Here is a 22,039-nt window from a genome sequence, read left to right on the forward strand (position 1 = left end):
CACAACAACAAAGGAATTCCTTGAGAGCAGATTGCACTTTGTATGCAGAGCTTGGAAATGTAATGTCTTTTCCAGCAGCATAAACCATTAATGGTTTCAACACCGACACCAAGTATTACAGTTTTGAATTATAGAAAAAGACAAAATAGGAAGCCAGCAATTAGACTGTCATGAATTCGATAACTCCAGGTACAGCATTGGAAGTCGCCATCTGAATATTACCACCGATTCTAGATGTGCGATTGGGATCTGTCACCCTACGGAGATCATGCTCTGCTTCTGCCCTTCGAAATTCAACCTCTTCAAACGACAGTGGAGAATTGAAGTTTCCCAATACAAACTATAGTGTGGAGATAAATATTTGGCGTGATACATACATTTCCTTCCTTTCATATTGGCCTTACTTCTTTCACGAGATTAGTATCCGGCTGCCAAAGGAATAATTAAACCAAAGTGCTGACGAATATTACTTCACGCCAACCACTATTTAGCCGGCAATCTTAAATCAAACCCTTTTTCAATAGTTCAGCTAAATCATGAAAACCACAATCTTTGATAACAATCGTATCAAACATTGAAATATTTTTAATAAAAACATCCACGACATTAATCAAAAGAACCTTACAATAGCTTTTGTCATTAAATTAAAACTCACGGCCACAATATTTATCGCTCATATTGAAAGTGCTGGCAAAATATTAAATATTTGACCGAAAGTATGATATTCAAAAAAATATATATATTTTCCTCAAAGAAGATATAATCATCAAAACCCCAATCTATCAATATCTTTTTTTTCTTAAACAAACTCTTACAAATTTGTCTCCAATGGAGACTTCACAAATTTTCTCTATAGTGACCACTGCTCTCGATCACTCCACAAAGAAGAACTAGGGTTTCGTCCAACCCTCTTGTCAATCTGCTGAAGGTTTGCGTCCTCAGAGATTCAACTAATGCAAAGCATCAGACAATTCATCAAATCCAAAATCCATAAGCATGCTCCAAAATGACGCCCAAACTGCCTTTTATAAAAACTCCTCAAGAAGCTTCCAAAAGCCCTTTTATATTTCCCTCACTTTTATATTTAGTTTTACAAACAGGAAATAATAATAGTAAAGTGACTTTTATTTTATTACTCTTTGTTGACATAAAAAGTCACTTTAATTGCTCTATTAAATAACTAAACTATGTTGTTATTAAATTTGATATAATTTGACAACTTGAAACTTAATTATTTAATTGACTTTTTGATGTCCCAAAAAGGGGACATCACATAGTTCTTCAACTGCTATGAGAAATTGATCTACGTATAGATTCATCCACTCTCTTAAGGGGAACAGATTTACCTCTAGGAGAGCAGAGAAACTTGTGGCTGTACATAGTGCTTTGCGTCTCATTGACTGCAAGACACTTGTGTACAAAGAGAGTCCAGCAACACGATGGGATGTAGGGCCAAAGGAGCCATCATAGGTTGATGTGGATGCTACGACTTCAAATGCAAGGCTGGTTGGTGTTAGTTTGGGGGATATTGACCGTGAGAGTCCAGTAATTCCGTTGATTAGGAGTTAATAGATGATTAGAGCCCTCCTTTCAATACATTTTGACATTTTGTACCTATTTTGATATCATACTACTAATTATAATCATCTTTCTGATATTTTTGATATAATAGGAATCTCCAATTTGACAATTTCATTTGTCAAATTTTATTTAGCATTCAAGAAATCTTAGTATTTAGTATTTGCAATGTTGCTGTTAGTATTTTACAAGTTTGATGTGGATGCTACGACTTCAAATGCAAGGCTGGTTGGTGTTAGTTTGGGGGATATTGACCGTGAGAGTCCAGTAATTCCATTGATTAGGAGTTAATAGATGATTAGAGCCCTCCTTTCAATACATTTTGACATTTTGTACCTATTTTGATATCATACTACTAATTATAATCATCTTTCTGATATTTTTGATATAATAGGAATCTCCAATTTGACAATTTCATTTGTCAAATTTTATTTAGCATTCAAGAAATCTTAGTATTTAGTATTTGCAATGTTGCTGTTAGTATTTTACAAGTTTGGCAAAGTTTCAATTGAAATGTAATTCTTACATCTTTTCATAACTAGTTTTCCAAGTACTATATGTATATCAGCATCACCCCCTTGTCGTCCCCAAACTTAAACCCTTTGTCCCCCATCCCCACGTCCCCCATCCCCAATGGTCATGGAACACTAGATATATTATGTCAAGAGATAAGGTTTTAAAATGTTATATACTGGTTTTATTTTAGAAATGGTTATCTTATCGAAAAGTTATTTTTTATTTTTATTATATTTTATTAAACAAAATTGTATTTTGGGTTTTCTTTGTGTGCAAGTTAACTATTCTTTGATTAGAAGTTTCAAATAGCCTTTTTATTTATTTTTCATCCAAAATTTTATTTATTGTCGAAGCCCCCAAGTGTAGACCAGAAGGTTAAACCTTTGAAAGACATGGACAATGGTCACAAATTCGAACTCAATTAACTAATTATGCCCATGCATGGAGCCTCTAAAAGAACAGCCTATAGTTATAGCAGCTCATCCCCTTCCTTACACCCCTAATTTTGGTAGTTTCCTAGCCACTAAGCAGCTAATTCTCCAACTCAAAAAAAAAAATGATGTTCAAAGAGTGTTTTGCTTTCCATCTTCAATTGTCTTCTGAGTTGCTTACAATTTAGTAACTACTACAAGCTTTGTATTGCAGACTTCAGAAGAGGAAGTTTTGTAGCTTTGTTTTCAACTCATCAAATTAAATTTATGGGAATTTGTATCTTTTTAAAAAATAATCACATTATGCTCATAATTCTCCACTTATGTGTTCTAGAGTAGATAATAAATATAAAGCATTATCACGTGCAAAGTGTTGAATTCCCTTGGGCACTAGCCTGAGAACAAAAAGACAAGTTTTTATTTTAAGTTTTTCTGTATTACATACTTAAATCCCCAATTTTAGATTTTCATAAACTTCAATGATAGGAAACGTATCATTTCATTCACTCTTCTCGAAAGGGAACTTCCCCTCATAATTCGAAGAAAAGTTCTACCTTATAAGTAGTTACATTTTGTGTTGCATCGAAAGGTGCAAATTAAAATGCTAACAAATATCTCTACGGACTCTTCTTGATGATAAACTAAGGTTTTCACTACACCCTCTATTAAAATGATTTCTTCTAGATTATAGTTCATTTCACTTCTATGTACCAAGATATTGATACATGTACAGATTGTGTTTTGTATTTCTTCTAGATTAAAGTTTTACTGATTTTGTTTCGTATCTTGGGTTTAGTATGGCTTCGGTTCATTAATATTAAAAAAGATCAAACACAAAAGTAAGCATAATATCAATGTAGCATGCTCGCAACAACCAACTATTAATGATAACTAGTTATTCAAAATATCGAATACATCATGACATGGTATATCAAATAGGATTATACTATTTGCTCAAAACAAGTGAATGTTCAAAGTCAAACTCAACAAATACATAAACAAATCATCATAAGAGAATTGAATGCACACTGGGACCAGCAATAGTGTAGTTTCTTGACATTGAATATCAATAGGATTATATCATTTGCTCAAAATAAGTGTATGTTCAAAGTCAAACTCAACAAATATACAAACAAATCATCATAAGAGAATCAAATGCACTAGGACCAGCAACAATGTAGTTTCTATGTAGCTCTTGCCTAGAAGTTCGGATTTATTTAGTTGCATCTTTTTATATTTTTTCAGTTTGTGTTTTTATTCATTTTTCATGTATTATATGACTTGTCTGACAGTCAAGTATACCACAAGTACCTCTGGAATAAGACAATATTGTACCTAAAACGTACACAGCATCTGGGATATCGTAAGAACCCATGACATACATGGAAGGCACCTAGATCTATGCTTGTAACAAAACCATGTCAGTACATGTAGGAAAGCCTATGAGACTGCATTAGGTGATATAATTTCTACTTGTCTCTCATGGTGATTTACTCATTCACTTTTTGTTACATATTCATATAGTTTAATGTGGATATTGCCTTTATATTTTTTCATAGTAACCCTGCCTAATTATTTTACTTTTTTTATTTTTGTAGCAAGAGACATTTTTGGTACTCCCTTCTTTGGCTATCATTACATATTGTAATTCCAAGTTCCATTTACCTAAATCGATCATTTTTAGATATTACTCTAGTCATTGAATAGAAGAAAAAAGTGTCATTACTTAATTGAAAGGGATACAAGATGTATACCAGTTTTACTATTCAATTTTAAAATAGAAGCCAAAAGTGTTAAATTTGAATCACCACCAAAGTCAGGTGTCGTATGCAGTAGTGGCTCAAACGCTTTATATGCAGGGTTATTTCGTGCATATCAAATTATTGCAAAACAGAGCAGTTGGATAATTTTATACTTATTTAAAAGCCTTTGGAACTCAATGTCTGATTAAAAATAAAGATTTGACAATCTAATTAAAAGTACAATACACATGATAAATCTTAAATACAAACATGGAAAGTAACACTACTTCAGTAATGTGATTAAAACTAAGATGACAAAGTTGTAATATTTTTATTACATTGCCACTAAAGAACTATCTTTTAAGAATTGCAAGAAATACAGCATATAAGATTTCCTTCAGTTTATGATTATACTGTTGTAGATCTTTATTATTTCTTGTGAAGCATCAAAAGGGTCAGTATCAAAAAGGATTGGTTTTCATAGAACTCACTTCATAATTGTGTCTGTAGGTCCAGATGAACTATCAAAAGGACAAACAAATTTTGATAGAAATGGTATCACCAATAACTGACCAGCTGATCCTTCACCTCCTTTTCCTTTTGTACTCTTCCCACCCTTTTTGCGCTTTGTAGCCACAATCTTATTAGTTGTACTCGACATGGGAGGCCCCTGCACAGTCATGACTCATAATTAAAACATTTAAATAAAAATCAGTGGCAATTTGCATTTATTGGTTAGAAAGAAGACCAAGATGATATTGAGATGTGTTGCCCAAAAGAAAAAACCATCCCAAATAAAACAATGAGCATCAAACATACCCTTTCCAAATCTTCCATTGAGCTCTTCCAAATAAGCATTCTCAAGAAAATGAATCATACCTTAGACAATGCAATGACCCCAAGAAGATTTAAGGCACTCTTCCGTGGTGTATAAAGATCATCCCTCCAACCACTCACCTCACCCTATGGGAAGTGAATACACAAAGAAATCAGCAATCGAAACCTCAAAAAGAAGAAACAGTAATTAAAACAACATAGTAAAACCTTTAACAAGTTTCAAAAATTAATCAATCATCCAAGGTTCCTCTAGATACCAAATCAGACGGAAGATTTTTATTCATGTATTCATCAGGATCTTGTTCCCACTCCACCACATCCTGCAGCAGCTCAAAAGTTCCAGCAAACACAAATTTAGTGTCCAAAAACACATTGAATTGCATGTAGCACTTCATAACATATAAATTTTAATCTCATAGAAAAACATTTGTTGTGACTACAACAGATTATTTCTAACAAAGAAATATTTCCACCACCAAGGAGGGGGTAGGATGGGAGAAGTGGATTTGGGGATTTTACTGATTTTTGAATTGTTTAGTTCCATGTAAAACAATTTCCAGTTATGTATTTCCATGCATGCATGCAAATAATAAACAATTATGGAGGTGGATTTTTGAGGAAGCTCTAATTAAGATATGCATTAGAGATGAAACAATTGATGTTTAGAGCTCTAATGAACTTGAAGTTACAAAGCTAGGAAAAATTAAGTCAGTCAACAAGGAGCTATACCCATTCAACTAGAAATTGTGTATGAAATGCAATAAAAATAAAGTGCAATTAGTTCTAGAAATAAAATTTGATTTTTTTTTCACGATCAATAATTCAAGTCTGATTACTAGAATTTTCAAAATGATAGAGCACCACAAGCAGGCATACTGACACAAAGAGAGACACGGATAACACATACATATGTGAGCAGACACGGACTTTACAAAAACCAGGCAGGAAAGAAAAATAATAATTCATGAAAAGCGGTCACATGCATTGATACTGCTACTCAAATATAAAAGGCAGTCTTAGACACACCAGGTTTGATAATTAGCTAACGCTTCACCTATTAGGCAATGAATGGTCACTAGAAGAATGATGTATCTATAGGACCACCCAATTGATCAAGCCACTCTATATGGCAAACCTCACCTACTAGTGGAAGGACTAGTGTCGAGGAGTGAAGGAAGAAATGTGACCTGATTGCCCTATACCTCTTCAAAATCCTCCTCCCACTTGCTTTCTTCTTCTTTGTTGGGTTACATCTTCTTCTACCACAGTGTCTTCTACCACCATTTTCCACTTTCTTGATGCAGGAGCATCAACTCTTCTACAGGATATTTACATGAGTTTATAAACTACTACAGAAAGGCAGCAAGGACTTTATATTTTCTGCTGCATGACCTGTGTGTTATTGCTACAGGAGGACTGTAGGTTTCAGAGCATAATACCTCGCAATAACTTTATTTCTCAAGGCTATGACAGCAATTTCAATGCAAAAAGAGGTTGATACAGATATTAATGTTTAGTTATATATCGGTGCTCATTAGATGAAAGGATTATTATTGATTTATGCAATATAGTCATATATAAGGATATGTTTTTAAATTCTTCTAATCTCCCAATTGTTGCCTTTTGAATGAGGAATTTCCTTATTGTCTCTTCTTATGTGGTGGCTTTTGAACAATTTAATACATATAATTAACATTGCTTTAGCAATCTAATCATATGTAGTATTTTGTGGTAGACTCTACAATGCATGGCAACAGACTATTCAGGATCATACTATTTGGACAGCTCTTTCCTTGCCCCATCTGATTTTCTCTCCTTTCTTCCTAGCAGCTAATTTATTGTTCACATGGGGTATTTTTCTGTTGTGGGGTTACGATTTCTTATCCCTTTCTATGTAGCTAGTCATCTCTGTGGCTGCTAACCTTTCCTATTGTTGCATCAAAGATAGAGATTATTCTCTATTTGTGTGGCATTATTCTTGGGCAGTTTATATCCTCTTGTTGCATAGTGTCTCTACATTAATTATTCCTTGTAATATCCCCATTTTCGGGTTCTCCTACATTGCAGTTGGTTCTGACCTACTCAGCGGACGTCTATGTTTCTAAGGGTTATTTGATGTTGCTTGTGAGCTCAGTGAGTTTTGAGGACACTTATGCCACTTTCTATGGTGAATTTCAGCTTCTGATGTATTCTCCCAAAATCTTGGAGAGGACATCTATTTATACTAAGCCACCCAATTGGCTTCATTTCTCACTATTCATCGTCGGGATCACTTCATTGTAGTCAAATTTCGATTCCGATGCTTTCCAAGGGTTTCCACAAAATGGGTGCATTAATGGCTTGATTTTAATTGTGTTACTATGGAGGCTTAAATTTTAATAAAATATTCTAGAAGCACCTTAGTGTTATAGCTCGTTGAAACCAAGATGAAAATGTTTTAAATCATGGAAGTGTAAAACAAGGACCTAAAAGAGAGCTAAAATGGAGTTTTATTTCATAAAGGAATTTCAAATTGTGCTTTCTGGAAGTTGGATGGGAAAAAAGTAAAAAAAGGGATTTGAGGGGTTCATGGCATTATACATATTATGTTACTTCACTCTGGTGAAACTCTTGGAGTTTTGGAGATCAAACTTGTTCATCTCAACCTTTTGGAGAACAGATACCCTCTCAAAGAAGATTGGCTACGATGGTGAGAGATCCCCCCTCATCAATGTGGTGAGATTCAATCAAAGTCTCACCTTGGTCAAAAGGAGTTTGCAAGATTCAAAGTTGAAGAGTTGGTCATTTGTTCAATTTTACCAAGTTTGCAAGTTCAAGTTCGTGAAGTTTATCTGAGCTGAGCAAGTGTGTGATGTACAAAGTTGGTCATTTGTTCAATTTTGCCAAGTTTGCAAGTTCAAGTTTGTGAAGTTTATTTGAGCTGAGTGTATGTGCGATGTGCAAATTCATATTTTTCTTTGCTGGCCTCTGTTCAAAAAGAAGAAATAAATAAATATTATTTACAAGCTTGAAAGAGGCGTAAGGTTTCAGGAAAGGTATCGTGGCTTGACAATTTCTTAAAATGCATAAACTTTATCGCATCTCTTTACCAACTGGAAGACGTTGCCCGTAGGAGGAGTCAGACAGGTCAAAAGGGGAAATCAATCATTCTTTGAGATGTCTCAAGTCAAAGAATAGAAAATGCAGATCACATAGAGGTCAGACATGCGCTAGGAAATAAAAAGAAATAATAAAAATCAAATCTAAGAGGTTTGCTAGAGGCGGTTGGAGATCAAGACGTGGATAAAGAAAAAAAAGAGAGGTGACATGGAGAAGAGGACAAAATTGCAGGTTAAAAGCTTTTCAATCTGGAGCATGGCAACCTAGCTAAGGAAACCGAGAGTCAGCAAATTTAAGAATTCAAAGAGGATTTTCCAATTAAGAATTTATTTGTGTATTTTCGTTGAGGCACACTATCTCTATAAATTGTTTGAGTGTGACTTAGATTTTTCCTCTATGCTGGACATAAGACTTTATTATTGTTCAATCACATCAATAGTGTTAAGGCCGATATACTCACATTGTGTGTGGAAAGGTACAAATTAAGGGGACACCTAAAGGGCTAGTTGCAAATCGACTAATATTTTGCAGTCATTACAAGAGTTGCTTGCAAGACAATAACAATATACATGTTCGCATGGTGTTTGGGACAAGAATCAGATTGAATTGGGCATTTATAATGAGTAAACCTGTGAGTGGAACATGAAACAGTTGGTTTCCAGTCGATTTGACATTACCATTGTTGAGCAGTATTCAGAGCTTCCTAGAGCTGTCACAACATTTCCAGTTTGGGTCTGAAAATAAAGTTAGAATTTGTATTTTCTGTTTACGATACTCTGTTGTAGTTTATAGCAGATTGTTGAAGTTATCCATTGTAATGTCCCCTTCTTACACTTGATCAGTTTGGTAGTCCATTAGCCTATAACAAAGCTCTCATAGGCAAAGTGTAGTTGGTTAGGGGACTCAAGACCTGTGCAGGGCCTGGTAATGGTTTTCGGTGCTTTTTGGTAGGGGTTACTATTTTTATCAGTGACCATTTTTACAATTTGCTATTTATAGTAAGTTTCAGTGTATCTCCGTTTGAGCCAATTTGGTGTCTGGATGAACCATTTTTAGCAGTTTCTATTTTTAGTGTCTATTTTTAGCAATTTTGGCCAGCCTCAGTTTCATATTTGGATGTTGGGTGAAGTTCCATTATGTTCAAGGAAATATATTTTGATTTTAATCACCTAAGTCTCTTATATTGTCACTTTATAATTCAAGTGATTTGTACCCCTTGGCCTAGTTGCACAACATTGTCCTTAAAAGGGGGCTTGTTATGTCCTTATGGAATGCCTAGAAATAAGATTGATTAATTCTTTTTCAAAAACCAAATTTTAGCCTCCAAAAGTGGACACCTAGTGAGAGAGGCATAAGGAATTGAAAATAAATTAAAAATCTCATGAATTGGGCATAGGTTTCTTGGAGGGAAATGTAATTTCAAATTCAGTTGCCCTAATTTCCTTCCCTCTCTTATATAATCACCTCTTGGGCTCTCATTTGGACATCTTTTTTTTGACAACATAACAGGATGCTGCTGGATTGTTAATAGGTTTAACTTTCTGCTAGTTGAGGGCGAAAACCCTCATCTTTGCTTGCTGGTTTTGGTGGTGATATATCCACCCTACCAGAAGGAGTGATTCTACTTTAGGGGTTACATTGGTATTCACAAAGTTCCTGATTTCTATCATTTTGGTGGAGTTAGAATGAAAATTTTCAGTGTGTTTTAAAGTGGGTTTGCAGATTTCAGTGTGGTGTGTTGGGGTTTGGTATCTATGATGATTTGCTTGTTTGGTGTGCTTAAGGGGTGCTAATACGCCATTTTCAGGATCTGATATGCATTTCCAGATTTCTAGAAATCACCTTCTCTTAACGGCTGGGAGTTTCAAAGTGTTCATAGCATTGTTGGAGGTTGAAACTCAGTTTTGGAAATTATTTGAATCATCCTCTTTGCTGGGCATCAAAAATGTGCAGCTTGAAGGGTCTGAAATCTGTGAGCTTGGAGGCCCTTAGCATCATTTTCAGACATTAGTGGTTGCTGGTGAAGTTTGAATGTGGGTAACTGTTCCTAGCATTACATTCATCTTTGAGGGTCATTTGCAGGTCTGATTTCATATCCGAAAGTCTGCTTTTCAGTTTGCTATCATATACCTGGTTATTGATCTTGAATTAGCACATGCTTGTTAAATTAAAATACTCTCCAAAGCTTTGAAGGTAATTCTATGCTAGTGTACTGATTTGAGAGGTGAAGGCCTGTTGTGACGTTTTCACACATTGCCCAATTGCAAATGGGAACCTGTTGACGTGTTTTCTATGACAGCGTCGAACACAAAATAAAGTTACCAGCAGTCACCTTACCCTCTCTTGATCAAAATTAGTCTATATGCTAAGATTGCACAAAAGTTCAAACAACTAATTCCAAGGTTCCTCCAGTGCATGGACGTGACTCAGTTGATTGATGGGTTTGTTGTTAACCCAAGGGGCCTTACGTATGTTCAATTGAAGAAGACAATAAACTCGTGCAAGTTCAAGGATTTCTATATGAATAATTTGCAATGAAAGCCCTAATTTTGGATTTTTTTTGGATTTTTGAAATATTCAGAAAGTAAATGAGAGTAGGGTAGAGAGAACTATGCTAAAGCTAATCTAATCCTAAGAACAGGAGACGACATCACTCATGTAGAATCAAACCACGCTTCGCTTCGCCAGAGCATGTAATGTCCCCATTTTTAGCACTACCCTTTCCAGTGATTGTTAACCTGTCCTTGGATGCCTGTAGGCCAGTCAAATGCAAAATTAGGGTTTCCAATTTTAGTGGAGTTCTGCACAAGCTTTTTAGGGTTTGTCAGGAGGGAATCCTTCAGTTTTTCTTATGGTTTCTTTCTGAGTTTTCCATGAACTCCAGGGTGGCATAACATGCATTTGATTCTTTGGTGAAGTCAAAACTTACTATTTTTAGTAAGTTAGGGTTTGGTTATTTGGATAATGCAGTTCTATTGAGCTTTCCAAGCTCTTTCTCTAGGTGCGAAGATCATGTTTTCTGGAGCAGTATTTCTTGACTTACTATTTTTAGCAAGTGGTTGTGTTGAGCATTTCTATTTGTAGCAGTCTCAAAAAGGGTCCTGACTCAGCACAGTTCAGTGGTCTTCATCGCACATCTTCATCCTTGATTTTGATGTTAATCAGTACCAGAGTTATAAGTTATTGAAATAAATTTTATTTCCTAATCTTAAGGTTTAATATTTAATTATTTTATTACTGATTAATTGTGTTGTGGATGACTTAGGGAAAAGGATAAATATTTGCTACTAATATTATTATTTCGCCTAGTCAGGGGGCGTTGAGAATGATAAAACATGTCATGTTTATATTGTTTTAATATTGCAAGTTGTTGACCTAGCAAAAGTTTGAACTTTGCCTAGGGAGTTGGGAATAAGTGGACGCCATTTTGAGGGGACATGTTTAATAAAATTCAAATGTGTTGGGTGCCCTTAGAGTGTAATTAAATGACATGTAATTTGGGCGTATTTGTGTGCATTTGCATTTGAATTTGGTGGAGCAAAAAGTCATAAATAAGAGCCTTGGCTCTCATTTTGGACATCTTACGAAATTGCATTGTTATGCTGCTGGTTTGGTGATTGAAAATCTGAGCTTCGAAGTGTGGCTTTCTAGCTAAGTCTCAGTTTCATACTTGGAAGATAGTACCTAGCTGTGTTCTTGTATTTCCAGTGCTGTGAGAGAGTGTTTTGCTGAGTGTGGAGTGTTTTCTTGCTGCTGGTCAGGGAGTTGCTGAAACCATATTTTGCTCATACCTCTTCACCAAGTGATTCCTTCATTCTGAGTATTGGGTCTATCAAAACGTGGCATGGAGGCGATATAGTCTGCAATTTTATAGCTGTTGATTTAAAGAATTGGATTTTGAGTTGCAAATCGTACCTTTTAGCTGGGTTGTACCATTCTAGGGGTGCATTGGGATGTGTGCTGTTGTTTTGAGGCGATTGGACTACAGGTTTTGTGTTCATGTTTCATCGTCTAGGTTATATCTTTCATTCGCATTTGATTTGGTGTGTTTCCGACTTCATTTGAGTGAGTTATGATCATTTAGGTGTTGCCAGTTGAGACTAGTTATGCTTGTTTCACTTCAGATTTTTGGTACAGCAGCAGTAGCATGATTTGAGTTTCCTTGCTGTAATCTGCATTGGATATCATCTCTAATCTTCTCTTTCTGAATTGTAAGGTTAAGTAGTAGTACTGTTAACCATTTCTTGAGTGTTGCTTGCCCACTACATAAGTGGAAGAGGCTGGCTTAGCCGCCTTCATGTTCTGTAATTCAGTTATGAAGTTCAGTCCTCCCACTGAGTAAGTGGTTGAGTGATTTTATGTTTGTAATGGTCCTCCTGCTGAATAAGCGATCGAGTTGAGCTTTGATGTGATTTAGTCCTCCCGTTGAAACATTGCGGTTGAGTGATTTGTGTTTTGTTGTGTTGTTCTCTTGGCCGGTTTACCGCCAAGTTTCTTGTTTACCTGTTGTTGGTTGAAAATTTTGTACACTTCGGTAAATATACAAAATTGTGGTTTCAACCACAGTGTGTGAGTAAAACTATCGTAATTAAGCGAAGGCTCCCCCTATCTAACTACAACTTTAAAAATAAAATAGGATGGGACAACAATCTTTCTTCTTCTTTCAAGAAAGACAATGTCCTTTTCTCTTCACAAAAAAAGTGATAGCGATTTGATATAAAACAGCAGTAACAACTTTCGAAATGAAATGAGAGAAAGAAAATGAAGTTTCCAGAAAGCTCAAAGACTTCCGTCACTTCCTTTGGGACGAGACAACAATATCAAGCTCAAAGACTTGATTATGTGAACTCCTATCTACCCTTTTCTATACTAATTCTATCAAGAACAAATTATAACAGCTCAAAGACTGGGATATCTTATTATTTTCTACTTAAAACAATAGGAAGTAGTATAAGCTCAAAGACTCACAGCTATTTCTCATAAAATCTACTTCTAAATTATGTTACGAACAAGTGTAAGAATAAAGTATTATAGCTTTTTCTCAATAGAACTTCTACTTTAACTAAATTAATCTTCAATACTTGCAGCTCAAAGACTGCAAATCAGATTCGATTAAGTTCTCAAAGAAACACTTGCAAGAAAGGAAATATGGGACATAAACTCAAGAATGTAGCACAAAGACTCAAAGCTTGAGCAATTTTCTTCTATTCCTTTCAATTCTTCAATTTACACATAAAGCTCAAAGACTTCTTTGCTGCAAATTTGGCAGAATTTTTGCTTGCTTTCCAAAAGATAAAAATTACAATAGACCCCTCAAGTATTTATAGAAGAGGAGTCTTGAGAAAAAGGTGGGAGGATCCCAACTAACTTGAGAAATTCTCTCAACCACCAAGACTTATTCAATAACTAACTATGACGTATTCCAACTACAGTCCTAACTGAACTCAAACTGTAATTGTCTTACATGTAATTACAAAAGTGCAAGTAATGACTTATCTTGCATTTTACAAAAAGGCTTTTACATGTAACTTGTCAAAAGAAAAACTACAACTAAAAGATTACAAATCTGGAAAAATACAACTAAGTGTTGAAAAACACTTAAGCTGCAGCACGTGAAGACATGAATCCTTCAAACTTCTAGATGATCATTCGTAGTTCATCAGGATCCGATTCATGGGTGTTTTTGGCAACAACCATGGTCTTCACAACGCTATCATGGCATCGAAGGAGCATAGAGTTGTTCTTCTCCAAGACGGACTGAATTTCATGCAAAAAGATTTGGTGTTTCATCAAAATTTGAATTGAAGCAGCTGAGAATTGTTCGCTCCTCCATTCATTATGAATCCTTATCTGTAAATCTGCAAGATATTCTTCTTCTGGTATCAGCTCTCCATCCTGACTTATTATGTTGCAAGAGGCCTTTTCACAATGAGAAACAATATCTTGGAAAATTTCACCCCGTAATCTCATTGTATCATCAATCTCCTCAATGATGGATTTAAGAACAAGGGCCTTATTTTCCAGAAGCTCTTCAAACTCAAAGTACATGACCCTGGAAGAGATAATGGCATGCTCCTGTAGAACACTCAACTGTTGTTGGGGCATGGTGCGCCAGATTGTCAAACTACCTTCAACACTTTCCAGATTCTTTTTGAAAGCGTTGGAGGTATGACTCAATTTCTCTTCAATAGTCTCCAACTTAGACATCATCTGAAAAATGTCTTTTAGCACTTGTGCACATAGATCATGAAGTTGATCAACCCAAGAATCCAATGCTTATACTTTCTGAGCATCCCTTCAACTCCACGAATTGATTCTCGTGCCTCGGTAGAACTTGAAGGATTACTCACTTCACCAGTATGTTCTATGATTTTACGAACAGCTACAACAAGTTGTCGGTTGTCCTCTTCTAACTTGTTTTTATACCTAGAAGTTCATCACATCGCTGTACTAGTGAAGCTACAGAAAACTGGGCATCATGTTTAATCACCTCATGCGTTTGCTTACCCAATTCTACCTTTGTAACTTTGTAATCAGCAGCTAACATCTCTTCAAGTGGCTTATCTGCAAGAGGTTCAACAATTTCAGCTACCTTCATCTTGTTGTTGTCAACAGTTACTCTGGAGATAGTTTTGGCCTTCTTAGCAACCTTGGGCCTAGACTATTTCAGTTACTGATAATCAAAGGCATCAGGTGAGATTTCTTGCATCTTCCGTTTTGGGGTAAAAGAACTAAGCCACAAAGGTAAAGCCATTAATTCTCCTTCTGTAATAGTTGCAAGCAAAGGAGAAGCAGTTTCTGTTTGAACGACTGTGGTCATCCTAGGAGGAGTATCTGTTTGGATGGTGACCACGGTTTGCTCAGTAACTAATGGGCATGAAGATTGCCTCATAAATTCTTCAAAGCCAGAAGTGGAGGTATCAATATCTGACAGCTGGATACATTCAGAAGTATCTTCAGGAACTTCCAGCACACTCTCTTGTTGATGATCAGCAAGTGACTCGTATGCTGAAATAGGAATAGCATTCTGAGGAGACTCTTCCACCATTAAGTCACGAGGAGAAAGGGGCGTCTCAATAGAAACTGAGGAAGGGATCTCATGAGGTGAGTCCGAAGCTGGAGACTTAGGAGCATCATCAGATTGTTGCCCTTCTTCTGAATTATCAAGATCGATCACCTGAACATGAAACCGTGACTTTTCCTCTCCACGAACTGTCGCTTCCTCAGGAGGAAGCACTAATGCCCGACTAAGTCACAATTTGATCCTAGTGCCAGAAGATGATGCGCCTTCCTTGTTGTCAATCTGAATCTCAGACTTACGTCCAAGAGGCCCCGTAGAATCATCTTCTTTTCCAACCTTGATTTTGATGAGTCTAACACCATTACTTTTCAGTCAAGCGTTGGTGTTAGCCAAGATAGGCTGAAATCTATCAAGAATGGATATGCACTCCTTGTGTGACCATTGGATTAAAGGAAGTGGAGCTTCCTCAACCCTTCGTGAAATATATTCAAGATCAAGCACATGCCCATCATCAATCATCCCTTGTGGAATATCCACCAAGTTCAAATCAACAACTTGCTCAACAATAAGCCTGTAGTAATCCATCTTCAGAATTTCCACTTTTGCACGGAGATCTACCCAGATATCCTCAATATGATGCACGTGTACAAAGGATTTTTTGATCTTTTCCTTCATACCCTGGTAATCAAAATCAGCTCTGGACTTAAACCTTTTGAGCTTAATTTCTTGCATCTCAGTCTCCATAGCCTTGGCTTTGACGGATGTGACAAGAGAATACCGGCCAATTTTCAATGGGTTTGTTGAAGAAATCCCCATTCCGGCCATATGTCTGACAGACTGATGGGCGTGCACAACCATGATCTATCTCCCCAACTCCATAAGTATGATCTTATCAGTCGGGTATCTAGTGAGCATGTATGGTTGCCCACTATAGCATCCGACTCTCATATAGGTAAAGGTCGGGAATTGAAGAAACAAGCACCCATACTCATTCACTCTTTCCCATGCCTCATCTGATACCCTTCTATTCTTCAGAGTTCTGTCAAACTGACACATGAAGTAACTCAAGAATGCATCTTGAACTCTTTTGAAATGCAATTTGTTGGGTCTCAAAGGAAGTTGATCATAGTATTCCCATACCGGTATAAGCGAGCAGTCACCCTTGATAAAAAGACCAAGGAAATGTCTGAGTGACGCTGCCAAATACACTAAATATGAATTCATATAGAAAGTCATGGTGGAAGGGACTGCTGCAAGTTGCTCGCACAAGGTATCACTGATGATTTCTCCCCATGATATATGATGGACTGCCTTATGAAAATGACGAACTGGTACATCCAAGGCTCAAAAACATTAGAATGTTCAAGACCCATCATCCTGTTGAAGAGAGTTGTGATGTCTCCAATCTCCCATTTGAAGTCACAACAGTACAACTTAGCCCACCTTGAGAAGGCGGCTCGTGGCTCATGAATCCACCTGTTAATATGACGTTTGCAGTCCTTTTCCCTTTTTACATAGTACTCAGCTGCACTATCTTTGGAAATTTCCATATAAACAGGTGTCGGTGGTATTCTAAAGACTTTCTCAATTGTGTCTACGTCAAGGCGAATCATTGCTTAACCATCATCATTTTTAATGGTTCTTGTCTCCTTGTCAACGTGATGGGTGCAAGCGAGAACAAATTCAAGTTCTAGGGCAGCCACTGGAAAAGAAGATGCGTGATGGATATGGCTGTCCAACAGCCGCTGCATATTGCTATCCTGCGGATCCTCTACCCTCTTGACAAATTCTAACATGTCCACATGCCCTATCTCTATATCTTTTATGGGATCCAAAGGAGAAGAGACTTGAGAAGGTGAAACCTCACTTTGGCAATTATCATATTTATTATTCATCTTCTTTGGAATTGGAGATGACGGCAAATCTGACATTGAAGGAAAACCTGGTATACTGCGATGAAGACTTAAAAGTGTTAAGGCAACATCATAGTCAACTACAACTAACATTTTTCCTTTCTTCAAATGGGAAGAACTCCAACCCTTGAACATGCAATCTGGTTCTAAAAACCCGATTTTGGAAGGATGGGTATTTTCCATCTTTCCAACTTGGAATTCCAACAAAAGATGGTTAAAAATTTTAACCGTAAGGGAAGAACAATGATTTTCATCCAACTTGTAATTGGGATTTAAAACCGGAATACAAATAAAGAGGGAAAATGGGGAAGATCAATGCAATTCAAAAATTGTTTTTCAAAGGGGAAAATCTTTCTCACAAAACCGATTTTTGGGGCAAGAACAACATATATACAAATCTACAACTAGAAAGGAAAAATAAGAAAACAAGAAAACAAGAAAATGAAACAAGAAAAGAAAAGAAATCATACCTTGTTTCAATCTGAAAATGCCTCTCCAAAAGATGATCAATCTTTGGAAGAAAGAAGAATAGCTCTTAAATAGAGATAAACCACAATCCGAAACCCTGGCCACGTTTTTATTAAAACGCCATATGCAGCAAAACGTGGCATCAAATGCAAGTTTGAAAAGCCAAAATGCCAAAGAGGAATCACGCCTAAGAGTCCCAAAGAAAAACACCTAAGAGAGATGAAAACATGGCATCAAAACCCTCCAAAACGCAGCCTTTAAAGGATCACGTGGGAAAAACGTGGCATCAAAAGCATCTAAAATGGCACAAGAAGTGACCAAATCTCTTTCCAACTTCAACGCCTAGGTATGGAAGGCAAAAACACCTTAGGAGATTGCAAGTTTATGGAGTTAAAATCCTCCAAAATGTGGATTCAAGGAACCACATGGTAAACCGTTTTTGAAGAAAACAAGGGTAAATCATCACAAAAACAGCAGCAACGTGTTCTTCAACTCACATAAATCACCTTGCTACAAAATCGCCTCCTTACTCCTTGAATTTCTCCACAAAATTTGCTTGAAATCTTCAACAAAAACGTTTCTCTTGGCTGGTCAGGTTTTTTGGATGAAATAACAAGTTCAAAATTGCATGCATTTGTGAAAATCGGGTTTCTTGAATGAAATAGCAAGTTTAAAATTGCAATTTTTCATCAACAAGGCAAAATCGGGTTTTGAAATGCAATTACAAGTTTAAAATCCTTCAATTTGCACTTTATGGAGAAAATCGGGTTTTTTGGGCAAAATAACAAGTTTAAAATGTCACTTTATTTCATTCCTAGGCAAAATCGGGTTTTGGAGAGAGATGTGCAAGTTACAAATTACTTGTAAAGGGAAAATAAAATCCCTACAACAAGTTTTAATAACTTGCACACATGTAATAGGGGTTTAAAATCCCTATTACAAGCAAAAGACATTAAAGTAAGGGTTTTAGAAAAGAATTACAAGTGACCTTTAAATATGTAATTTAAAATTAACTTGTAACTTGTCCAAAAAATCCCTACAAAGACTAAAAAAGCCAAAAAGCATCAAGGGGGAAATAAAAAGCAAATTACAAGTTCTTATTTCAATAAATTGCACTTGTACTTAGCCAAAAATTTCCCTACAAAGACCAAAACAAAGGAAATCATTAAAACTTGCAACTCAAGGAAAATTTCCCACCTCCAATCAAGGAGAAAAAACCCGAAATTGAAGGAAAGACATAGCAAACGAACCCAGAATGCGACGAAATTCGAAACGTGGTGTTAACGTGTTTTTTATGACTATGTCAAACACAGAATAAAGTTGCCTAACAGTCACTTCACTCTCTCTTGATCAAAGTGCGATTGCACGCTAAGATTGCAAGAAGTTCAAACAATCGACTCCAAGGTTCCTTTATGCTACAGACGTGACTCAGTTGGCTGATGTGATTGTTGGTAATCCAAGGGGCCTTACGTTTGCATCATTCTTTCACTTCTTTGTTGTGGTTGGAAATCCATCATCGGATATAGCGAATTTGTGATGCTTCTGCTTTGAACGAACTAAAATGAACTAAAAGTAAAAGGGAAAAGGTTTAGAAGCATCCAAATCTACTCCTAAGGGCAGTGATAACAATGAATAGTAATCTGGTAGACAAATTCCAAATAAACCAAGCTCTGCTTCGCCAAGATCAACTTTACAACTCCGCAAGAATTGGTGTAATCTTCTGGGGATGCTAGAGGATTTTCAAATCGAGAAAGTACATTTGAATACCCAAAACCGGTGTAATCCAAACGACCATCCACAATTGAACTTAGCACAAATTTAGGGGGTTCAGGCTAACTTTACACTGCAACTTACAATCAACAAGATGCAAAAAGTATGAACCATGGAAATTCATCAAACACCATTACATTCTCCATTGAAATCAAAGCACTATACTACTTCTACTCTAAGCGAGGAAGGTGAAACCATGCAAGTTTTGAAAAAAAATAACTTAAGTGGACACCATCAGAGAACAATGTTTCACTGTTATTATTTCAAAAACTTATCGCAACAATTTCATACAAAGCTCCCTTCTATTACAAATGAGGGGGGTCACCCCTTTATATAGGCCTCAGGCCATGATTACATGCAAACCCTAATTAGGGTTTTCCCTAAAAGATTCTCCACTCAAGATGCAACAAGGTGGGAATCTCCAATTAATAACCCATCATACCCATATACAATTAATTCAAAAGTACCCAAAATAGCATCCATTGCGCATTAAATGCACCACCATCCATCAAGCTCACCCAATAAATCATAAATGCAACATATATGTCTCCATGCAAAATCGCCCCATGATGCCATAAATGCACCATCATCCCCTGAACGTGACAACTGCATGCAGAAAGAATCTACCATAATGCCATAAATGTGATGGTTGCATGCAGAGGGATGCTTCATTAATTCAGCATCCATTGACTCGGCTGCCACCTGGCGAGAAAAAATTTGGAGAGAGAAAACTTCAAGAGAGAAAAATTTGATCCATGCAGAATTTTCTTGAAGTTTCTCAAACTTTCCTCACTCGAAGAAGATTTTCCATCAATTTTCACCATCTCCTATTTTTTAGGAATTTTCCACAAATTAGGGTTTCAAATCCAAGAGGGAGAGAATTCTCCTACAAATCCAAATCTATGAATATTTATAAATTCGGATGTGATTTGGTGTCTAAAAATGGAAATTTCAAAAAAAAAATTCAAGGGGATTTTTTTGCTTTTCATTCCTCCTTGACCCTTTGCCTTTCATGCCTTGGACAAATTTCCAATTTTCAAGCTTAAGCATGGAATTCACCATGTCTTGGAATTTGATCATTTTCCATGCCTCCAAGCACACCTCAATTTGGCACTTTCCATTAGTCTAGGGCGCTATTTCCATGTGCAGAGGAATTCACACTTTGTTTGGAATCTTCCATCACTTCCTTGTTTTGGCGCCTTCACCATGCCTTGGGCAGAATTTCACTGTGGAGGAGGAATTTCATCTAATGTTGATGCTGAATCCTCCATGACCCCTCCATTTTGGCGCCCTGCTGAGTGCTTGGGTGGAATTTCACTGTGCAGGAGGAATTTCATCAAATGCTGAATCCTCCATGACCCCTCCATTTTGGCGCCCAGCTGAAGATTTGGGCGGAATTTCTCTGTGGAGGAGGAATTTTGTCAAATTGTGAATCCTCCATGACCCTTCCATTTTGGCGCCCAGCTGAGGATTTGGGCAGAATTTTGTTGTGGAGGAGGAATTCATTCCATGACCCTTCCATTTTGGCGCCCTCCATAGGTTTTGGGTGGAATTTTGCATGACGATTGATGGCCTAACCAACCGCAAACTCTTTATATGCAGACTTGTAGCACATTTGAAGGTGCCAGATTGTGGAAATTAATATGATATATCTCTGTATTGCATATAGTACATTATTGCATACTGCTCTGTGATCGATTCATGTTCCATGTCGGTGTCGTACTATGCCATGATTGTTGTAATTCAAATCAGTGTTCTGTATGCTTATAATTCAATCCACTTAGGCTACTAACATTTTGGCACCGTTGCCTAAGTCGAATCCGGAGACCTCAAGAGGGAAGGCTGTCAGGATGGAAGCATAATGGATCGTCTGTTCGACCAAAGCGTTCTTGTAACAGACAGTGACGTAGAGGATAATACCGAAGTAACCAGGGAGGATCAGTTGAGAAAAGACCTGATTCACGCGTGGGACGTTTCCGTGGACCGGTACATACAGCAAGAAGCAGAACTGAGCGCTGTCTCGACTGGTACGGTACGAGCGGAACTCAACGTGAACCAGGCAGTACATGATGTCCTAGGTAGTCTTCCACGGTTGTTGGCACGTGTACTCCTGAAACTTGAATTGGAATGAGAAAACGTGCTAAGGGAGCAACGTAGACAGCAAGTGCTCCAACAGTACGAAGAAAGGAATCGAAGGGAAGAAGAGCACAGGGACACAACACGGCGGCGCAACCCCCGTAGTTCCAATAATTAATGCCAAACATACTCAACAAAGATCGAAGACGACAATCCCGAGAGGAGCCAAAAGGGAACCAAGAAGACATAGTGAGGAGATCCCTGCGCATTTAAGGAGCAACTGGAGAGACGCCTGAAACTCTATCGGATAATTGAAGGAGGGAGCCCAACAGAAGGTTCTAAGCAACATACACAAGAGTGGGATAGGAGTCACAACAACCCGCAAGCAATAGCGGGTAGTGATAATTGGGAGCAAACAACCGCACCAACCGAGTCCTTCAACAATCCCCAGAGTAACCCTAGGAGTACGAGAAAGATGGCACATATCCCTGAAAAGCAGAAACTTCCCAGATTCAATGGAGTAGGATCAGAGGATCCCACCCATCACTGTAAAGCTTGCGTCACCATATGGCAGGCCAATGGCGAGGA

The 22,039-nt window shown here is 37.1% G+C and overlaps 1 protein-coding gene across 3 annotated transcripts in view; it reads right to left on the reverse strand.

Annotated features, from left to right (window-relative positions):
- LOC131078011 (uncharacterized) overlaps nucleotides 1-22,039 on the reverse strand; it is a 265,096-nt gene that overhangs the window by 94,401 nt on the left and 148,656 nt on the right. For all 3 annotated transcript variants that reach the window (XM_058015649.2, XM_058015645.2, XM_058015641.2), the window contains exons 10-12: nucleotides 5,362-5,424; nucleotides 5,147-5,230; nucleotides 4,759-4,937 (exon numbers count right to left, since the gene is read on the reverse strand). In XM_058015649.2, coding sequence (XP_057871632.2) covers nucleotides 4,759-4,937; nucleotides 5,147-5,230; nucleotides 5,362-5,424 — 326 coding nt within the window. The remainder of the gene's footprint in view (nucleotides 1-4,758; nucleotides 4,938-5,146; nucleotides 5,231-5,361; nucleotides 5,425-22,039) is intronic.

This window comes from Cryptomeria japonica, chromosome 6 (genome assembly GCF_030272615.1).
Source record: "Cryptomeria japonica chromosome 6, Sugi_1.0, whole genome shotgun sequence".
Taxonomy (NCBI): Eukaryota; Viridiplantae; Streptophyta; class Pinopsida; order Cupressales; family Cupressaceae; genus Cryptomeria; species Cryptomeria japonica.